The sequence below is a fragment of the Pygocentrus nattereri genome, chromosome 12, assembly GCF_015220715.1.
Source record: "Pygocentrus nattereri isolate fPygNat1 chromosome 12, fPygNat1.pri, whole genome shotgun sequence".
Lineage (NCBI taxonomy): Eukaryota > Metazoa > Chordata > Actinopteri > Characiformes > Serrasalmidae > Pygocentrus > Pygocentrus nattereri.
Genome location: NC_051222.1, coordinates 38,153,977 through 38,163,182, shown reverse-complemented (window position 1 = coordinate 38,163,182; position 9,206 = coordinate 38,153,977). Strand labels below are relative to the sequence as shown.

The following is a 9,206-nucleotide window of genomic DNA, read 5'->3' as shown; positions in this document are numbered from 1 at the left end:
CAGATACACAGCAGTGTGAAACAAGTGCAGGATATACATCGAATACACCAGGAATACAGTAGGAGCCAAATTTGCCTTCTATATATTTTGTATATATTTCAGTACCGTTTTTGGTAACACTAGGGGGGGTGAGCTGCACTACACTCTCAGAAAAAAACTGTCACTGGGGCAGTACCCTTTTTGTCACTGGGGTGGGACCCTCAGGGGTACATCTCAGTCCCTTTAGTCAGGGAACATAACTGAACCATAATCCATTTGATTTATATTTTCTAAGTTGTGCCGACTCCACACCTCCGGTCTCATCTCCAGGCTTTTTATTTTATTGTTCTGTTTTAAAACAGTTTATAAAAAGACACAAATGTCGACTTTTCCACTAGGAAAAACTTACTTAACGTACACAATTGGACCTTAAAACCGCTGTTGCACTTTTTTTGTGGGTACACTTACATTGTTTGTACCTTGATGAACGAATCGTGCACCTGCGTGCACCTTTATTTCTAACAGTGTAGGTGACGACTCAGGTGATTATAGTCACAAGACACTCACAGAATGGGGAGCTTGGGTGGCCAACAGCAAGTTTTATTCTAGACTTTTGTTCATTGAATATGCGAGAAAGACCATTTTACCCACCCAAGCAGGAGACTAATAAGTAGGTTCTTTGATAGTCCCTACACGCTAGACAATATATACATAAAATTATTATTAGTAGTAGTAGTAGTAGTAGTATATATGGGTCATTCTGCAGAAATGTCCATTTTTGTGTCCCTAGCATTCACAGATATATTACACTTGAAAAGCATGTTAGGGTTACAACTTTTCTTTTTAAAACTGAAACAATAAATTATTGTAACAATCTTCTTGAGCCTCAATTTAGCAGTATTGGTTTATAAATCATTCATATTGAATTCCAAGCACCAGAGAAGAGCTCTTCCTCACAGTTATGTGTGAAGACTGAGGCCATATTTTGAGGTCAGTTTTTTTTTCTGCAATTTGAACTGCAGTAATTGATACATGACTGTTACATTTGATTTAAATGACAAAACCAAAACAAAAGCCAAATAAATATTATAAAATATAGAATGAAAGTCCCCCCAGGAGTTGTATCACTGGTGTTACTGCGTCACAAAAATCTCTCGTTTGGAAATAAGTCACACCAATGACGTCACTCGACCTCCTTTGACCTGTTTTCTGAGGATCTATGAAGAAAAGCTCATGGTGAGTCCACTGTGTCTCTCAGTTCTCAGAGATTCTCTCATTCAGCTCATGACCTCATATGAAGCGTTTAGCTGACGTCACTTGTGTGACCGACTTTATTCTGAGGTCACTGTGAAAAAACAACAAATAATTTCCATATTTTAGTGGACGTTCCCTGATTGACAGTGTGTGGTTTGATGTTCTGTAAAATGCATTGATCATTAAAAACGTCTCTGGTGTTTCCTTTATTATGTAGAACACCAGAGACGATCAGTAACACCAGTGACTCCTACGTTCAAAGCCCCTTAAATCCCCTTTCTTCCCTGTTCTGATGCTCGGACTGCACTTCAGCAAGTTGTCTAGACCACCTATACAGGCCTGAATGCAGTGAGCTGCGGCCGTGTGATTGGCTGATTAGCTATTTGTGTTAACAAGCAACTGAAAAAACTCACCTAATAAAGTGGCTGGTGAGTGTGTATCTATCTTTCTATCTATCTACATATATATATATATATATATATATATATATATATATATAGCTATGTAATTGCCAATTGATGCATTGATAATTTCCACTCATGACTTTGAGGCCACGTCTATAGAAAAACACCAGCGTGAGTGTAACATTATAATCACACTTCAGCTCCATGTGAGTCATCAGATATTATTATAAACTGGAGGACAAAAAGAGAGGAGGACCGGACTCAAAGCAAATGTTTCTAATTATTAATGAAAATGACAGAAGTGAACAACAATACATGTAGAAAATGTATGATAGCTGATTAAATGTTCTGGTTATCATTGATTTGTTTGTCCACGTTATCGTGTACGAATGTCACAGCACAAGAACTGGTCTCTCTGTGTTTAATTTGGTCTGTGGTCAGTGATGCTGCCGGGAGGAGCTTGTGAGTTTGAGTAACGCTGACTCTTACCAGCGAAAGAGGAACCAACCAAACCAGAAAGAGGACGACTGGGACAGATCAGCATACACTTTACAAAGAAAACCAAAATTCTATGCAAACCTTCAGGAGCTTTAAATAGTGGAGTTTTTTTGAAAAGTGGAGATGAATGTCTTCGTAATCCTCACCCTCTACCTGATCTCAGGTCAGTTATTCTACTTCAAACATAAATAGCATACTACATCCTGTGCTGCAGGTATTTTGATACATTGCTGTTGAATGTGATAGTTGGAGCTATTTTAATGAGTGAGAACTTTTAATGTGATTGGCAGGTCCAGTAGGTTGCATTGATGTGATTGGCTACTCAGGAGGTAGTGTTGTGATATACTGCGGACACCAAATGCATCGATTAAATAGAAAATTTTGTAAGGACTCAGAACAGCAGTGTGTGTATTTGGAATCTGATCAAAACCGAAACACATGGGATCATGGATACAGAGTTTATCTGCATGAATCTGCTGAAAGTCTTGTGGTAACCTTTCGAGAGCTGAGTGTACAGGATGCTGGACAATATCACTGTGGACCAACAGGAGAGCAGCGTGAGATTGTGAACCTGAAAGTTAAAACAGGTGAAAAAAAGACTCCTTAAGATGATATTCGGCATAAACATGTTTGTAAACCAAGTTGTGGTTGAATGTAGAAGTTCTGTGATGTCCTGGAGTTATTCAACCCAAAATGATTGAACAAATACCTTTTGTTTTCTACTGTTGGCAGATCCTTGTTGTACTGGGAAAAAGACTTTAACTGGCCATCCGGGGAAGACGGTCACCATCAGCTGCTCCTATCCGGAAGAGTTTACAAAGGATTCAGAGGAATCTGAGGAAAGCACAAAGTTCTTTGAGAAACTGGATGGCCAAAATTTCACTGAAGTGATCCGAACCACAGAGACTCGGAAAGGAAGATTCTCCATCTCTGATGACAGAAGATCTAAAGTTCTCAGATTGAGTATCAGTGATATGAGAGAAGACGATGGAGGAGTTTATTTGTGTGGAGTGGAGAGAGGAGATTACGAAGCATTCTTCACTGAGATTCAGCTACAGGTTACCGGTGAGACCATTTAGCCATTATATTCATTGTTTTATAGCAGCAGTACGTTGTCAGTCTTGGTTTGACACTGTTTGTGATTGATGGGATGGTAGTTAATAAATATGCATAAGAAATACTAATTTGATATGTAAATAAAAAGAGCACACTCTTCACTAGTCTGCTAAGGTAACAGATATGAACACCCTCCCCTTATGAGAGTTATGAGTGAAAGCCCAATACATTTTTTTGTATAAAAAAGCTAAGACTTAACAAAATTAATTCCATCTTGGATCATGGATTAGACTTCATCAAAAAGTCAGTTCCAATTGATTAACAAACAAGGTATATATGGTGTCCGTCTGCTGAGCCACCCAGTAAAGCCTGGGCTCAATTTTTGCAGGAGTTTTCAGATCATATCAAACAGCATTTCCAATGTTAGCCTCACAGTCACTGGCTCAAAAAGAAGGTCTGGCTCAATTTTTAGGTCTCAGATGCAAAAACAACACAATGCAGATGACGATATGATGAGAACAGTAGATGATTCACTCACATCTTCAGAAAACACTTCCTTCACCAAGAGTTTAAATTCAGTTTCAACATGTTAGCAATCATCAGATTCATCCACTCGGGGAAGGGGACTGAAGCACAGCCACTGTTTCAAAGGCTGTGTTCAGACTGCAGGCAAATCAACTTTGTTTTTCCTTTAAGATCTTTTTAGACAACTGTCCAGACTGTTATGTGATCAGATGTGATCTCTGTGTCCAGACATCACCAACCTATCTGCATGGGTTGCTATGGTAACAACATAAGCATGGGTCATTGGCTGTCTTTGACAATTGACATTTGTCATTCTTTGTCACATTGCAATTAATGCAAAAGACACTTTAAAATCCGATTTGTGTTTTAGCTGTAAACACAAGAGATTTAGCTTTAAAAATCAGATTGGAATCACATCTCAAACCAGCTCTAAATGTGGTTTGGATGCACGAAAATTGGATCCAATGTGTTTTTTTTGGGTCAGGCTATCAAACATTAATCTGGATACGATTTGGATGTGACAAATGGTATAAAGGCTGGAAGTCTGAACATCTTCCATGTTCTTCCATGCATTTTGTGAAATTCCACACTTCCACCATTTCCAGCGCAACTATCAAACCCAAAACAGCATCGTCTGATAGACTGATAAGTGGCCCTGATGACAATAACTGCAGAAAATGTTGATGTTCTTGTATCTTGTATGAAGATGTTTATTTTGTGTCTTGTTTCTTTGTCTCTCAGCCCCAAATTCCTCAGTCTTCACCATATTGTTTTCCTGTGTGGCTCTGCTGCTGATTGGAGGATCAGCACTGATCATATATACTGTGATGCGTAAGAAAAGACGAGGTACAGTGCACACAGATTCTGACACACACTTGTGGATTTCAGAGCTTATCGCTGGTCAGTGGAGAGACACTGATGGTCTGATTTCATTAGCCCTTTAGGCAAATTTCAGGCAAAAGTCAGATGCATTATCCACATGAAATATACAAAAGAGCCCCAGTGCAGAGTCTTTGGATCATGCATAATGTTACGGCCCATATGTTATCAACACCATAATAATCTGGGGCAATCATGGGCTGGAGGTTAGGGAACCAGCCTTGCAACATGTCGCCCGTTCGATCCCCTGAGCAGACAGTCCATGACTGAGATGCTCTTGAGCAAGACACCTAACCCCCAACTGCTCCCCGGGCTCTGTGGATAGGGCTGCCCACCGCTCTGAGCCAAGTGTGCTCACTGCCCCTAGTGTGTGTGTGCTCTCTAGTGTGCATGTGGTGTTTCACTGCACTGTTGGTTTAAATGTGGAGGTGACATTTCCCCATTGTGGGACTAATAAGGGTCACTTAGTGTTAATATAGGGGTCTAAAGGGAATATAACAAATAATCAGACCGATACAGAAAAGTTGTGATAAAAAGTATCTCTGTATTTAAGCATGGCAGTAAAGGGGTTACACAGACAAAGAACACACAAGCAAACTCACTAGAGTCACTAGTAATATATTCATGGTGAGCTTATGGCCAAAATAAGGAACAAAGCAAATCTCCTAATGAGCAACTTGCTTAGTCTAACAAAACAAAGGAAAATAAACAACATTTACTAAGCCTAACTCTGGAGAAAAGAAGAGGCATTTAAAAAAGGTCAATCACCTCTACTATAGTGGTTGGAAAACTACTTACAGAGTGTAGTCAGCTTTAGCTAGAGACATAGTTAAAGTACAGTTATAGGGGAACATCCCCAAACTGTGAACAAAAGCACAAGGGCCTCAGGAACAAATCCATATCTGACCTAGAGAACCATTCTGAAACTGGGTCATGAGTGGTAAACCCCAAAATCCAACTAGCTTAGGGAATTTCACTGACCACAATGCAGTCACTTAGCTATCCCGGAAAGAATCCTTAGTGGCTGGGAAAGTCTCGAACTGCAACTATAGTGCATCGCACAGGAGGCCGGCCCGGAAAGCCTTGAAGGCCGAAGATGCCCTTCATTTTATTTTAGTAGAACACGATCAGTCCAGGCAGCCTCATAGCTGCAATGCAGCGACACCCAAGCGGCCAGCCCAGGCTGCGATGTCACGTCGACCAGGTCCCTAGTCCAGAGAGCCTTGTAGGAGCGATGCAGCACCACTGAAGCGGCTGATCCAGGCTGCGTCATAGCTGAGATGTAATGTCACCAAAACAATCAGTCCAATAAGCCTTGGCGCAGGCACTTTATAGTCATGAAGCTGTTATATCACCACCAGTCATGACGCAGCAAGTCAGGTGACAGCTTGAGCTTAACCTCGAGAGAGAGAGAGAGAGACAGAGAGAGAGAGAGAGAGAGACGGACACAAGACAGAAGGCGGCAGTATTGAGACATACAACAGCAGAGGGAAGGTCAAACATTTCACAATCAGAAAAATATTATGTCTGGGACGCAACAATAAAATAGCATCAAATACACATCCCTCACTCATTCTATGCATTTTTGGGAAGATTTTATAGAAAACGAGTCCAGAGTCCACTACTTTTGCTAAAGTTTGAGCAACTTGTTGTGGCCGGTTTTGATTTCTCTGTCTGTTTAAAACAAGTCATAATCAGTGTCATCATTCCAGAGGTTGTGTTGTTGGAGGACTTCCTTTAACAGTGCATGATGTGTGAGCCTTTAGCAAGTGCTGAAAGAAACTAACATCATAACTTTACAACTTAGCTGTACTTTTGTGAGAAGACCCAGTGCAAAAATCAGCTTTGAAGCAACTGTAAAAGGTGCTTGCAGTTTGTGTCTTTGATTCCAAGATCATTCCTTCATCCCAAGCTTGTTGGAGGCTCCCATCTTGCTGTGCTTTTTAAACACTAAGTTTTCATCCAATATGTGGTCCTCTGCACAGTCTGCATGTTTAACTACATCCTTAGTAAAAGGAACATAAACTACAGATTCTTCACTTATTGTTTATTGCTTTGCGTGTTATGTATGTTTGATTGCAGGCTCCACTCCCTCTTTCTCCAAGATGGAGCTCAAAGACAGTAAAGAGGTTAGTTGTTATGTCTGTCTGGTGGTTGATACTATTCTAAAACATGCAGGTTTGGCTTAGAGGCCTTCTAATTCTTGTCTACTCTCAGGTGACCCCGGTGGAGATTGAACACACCAGATGTGTTTCCACTTCAGACACTGGAGTTGATGCAAATAATTCTAATAAAGATATCTGCTCCACCATCCAACCACCCAAAGATGAAGGTCTCACTTATGCCACTGTGATTTTCCCAGACTTTCCCAATAATACACCAGTCACCAACAGTAGGGAGGACCTTGCTACTGAGTACGCCTCTGTTAAACACCACACAGGACTGGAATAACTGGAATAACATTCACCATCGGATTTTTAACTATACAAACATTATTGAGCAGCATACCAGATTTCTCTGGGATGAAATCAAACATCTTAAATACCTTTAGCTTTAGCTTCTGTCAGTGTCTGAATAGATTAGGTAATTGAGCTGTACGTGATCTCATTATTGCTGTTAATCTAATTTTGTTACTTTCAAGAACCATATGCTTGAATTTCCTTGTTACTTTTTAAAATTATTTTCAAAAATAAACTCTCGCTAAGGTGATGCATTTTAAAATAATGTAATTTTTTTTTGTTCATATGCCGGTTTTAACATTTTCGTTCCAAGTCCTCAAAATCATTGCTGTGATCTAAACGATCTTATTCAGTTTTTTATTCAGGTCACTCCAGGTACTGTGCACACAGACTCTGGGCAATTATGATGTCAACCCAATTTGTGTCAAGTAAACTGAATGATAAATTTGTGGTGATGTAATATATTACATCAGAAATCAAAACTCTGAAAGAAACGAGAAACAGAAATTGTGGTGACCCTGCCTCCAGGCCACGTGCTTCAAAAACATCATTCAATGAACAATAAATAATCACCTCTTTATCAGACGAAAAATCCAACTACAGATGGACTGTGGACAACATGTCTAAAAACTAAGAAAGTGTAATGAAGCATTGTGAGGTCTTACAAAATGCTGATAAAAGATGGTTGTTAGTATGTATTTCCCATTTTGCCTTCATTTTTTGTGTTAAAACAGCTTCATAATATTTTATAATTTCTTCTTTTTACCCCTACCCCTTGTTTTCGAGTGTCATCCTAACCCCTTGAAACGGAGTAACAAAGGGTCATGGTTGAAATCTTGCTCTATGAAATGCAGCCTTCAAAAACAAACAAAAAAAACAATGCTTCATTAACAGCTACTAGCACTGCTCTGTAACAAACTTGGCCTGATTTTAGTGATAGGAAAGGAGGGAAAAGTTCAGCTACCATGTTGCTGGGCTTTGGTTACATATAGGGTAACATATGCTTTCAAAGAGGGGGCAATTATTTATTATTGCCCACCAATAATTCATTAGTGAAGCTGATGCCAGCTATTCTTGTTGAATTTTCCTGTTCCACCTCAAATGGTGCAGCAGTTCCATCCTGGCACTTCAGGCATCAGAACTGCTGGACTATTTAAGGTGGAACAGGAAAGTTAGCTAGCTAGCTACTGAGACATTAGCATACTTTTAGTGATTTTTTTTTTTATGGTTGTTACGAAGAAAACGAACAAAATTCACTGAAACAACATTAAACACGGTTATCATATATTTTTTTTTAAATTTATTTTCATCATCATCGTCATTGATCGCTTAATCCAGATCGGGTCGCTTTAGCAGTTGGGAGAGCAGAGAATCCCAGATGACCCTGTCCCCTACAACTTCCTCCAGCTCATTCCCAGGGACCCCAAGCCCCTCCCAGGCCAACTTGGAGATGTAATCCCTCCAGCGGGTCCTAGGATGACCCCGGGGCCTTATCCCAGTAGGCCATGCCTGGTACACCCCCACTGGGATCCTCTTAATTACAAAATTTTTTTTTTCAAAGTGCTCCTTCCACCGACCGACAATATCCTCTTTTGAAGTCAGAGTTCACCCTTGCCGAATACACCATGGGTGCAGCCACCCCGACCACTCCTGTGTCACCTTTTTCGCCTGTCGGTACCTTTCTGCTGAGTTGGGAGTCCTTTGGGCCATCCAGTCCCTAAAGGCCTCTTTCTTCAGCTTGACAGCCTCCCTCACCATTGGTGTCCACCAGGGGGTTCTTGGGTTACCACCCCAACAGGCACCCACAAGCTTTTGGCCACAGCTATGCCTAGCAGCTTCCACAATGGAGGTTTTGAACAGGGTCCTTTCAACTCCATGTTCCCTACCTCCCCCTGGACATGAGAAAAGCTCTCCTGGAGGTGGGAGTTGAAATCATTCCAAACAGGGGCCACCGACAGTCATTCCCAGCACACCCTATTCGCTTGGGCCTACCAGGTCTGACTATCAGTTTTCCTTGTCAAAAGATGGTGATCACTTGACAGCTCAGACCACATACCGAGGGAGGCCGGTGACATTGAGTCTGAGTGGGCTCTGTTCCGTGCCTCCATTGTCGATGCAGCGGATTGGAGCTGTGGCCGCAAGGTCGTAGCCT

General features: G+C 41.0%; 1 protein-coding gene across 2 annotated transcripts; it reads left to right on the top strand.

Annotated features, from left to right (window-relative positions):
- The first annotated feature begins 2,162 nt into the window (after window positions 1-2,162).
- Window positions 2,163-7,299, top strand: LOC108443536 (CMRF35-like molecule 5). Of its 2 annotated transcripts, XM_017724286.2 has the most exons (6): window positions 2,163-2,298; window positions 2,426-2,722; window positions 2,868-3,200; window positions 4,458-4,562; window positions 6,678-6,724; window positions 6,813-7,299. In XM_017724286.2, exons 1-6 carry the CDS (start codon window positions 2,259-2,261, stop codon window positions 7,044-7,046), a joined length of 1,056 nt encoding a protein of 351 aa, XP_017579775.1. In that variant the 5' UTR covers window positions 2,163-2,258; the 3' UTR covers window positions 7,047-7,299. The 2 variants fall into 2 exon arrangements, with proteins under 2 accessions (XP_017579775.1, XP_017579776.1); XM_017724287.2 differs by lacking the exon at window positions 2,426-2,722 and having other exon boundaries at window positions 2,171-2,298.
- Window positions 7,300-9,206: the final 1,907 nt, after the last annotated feature.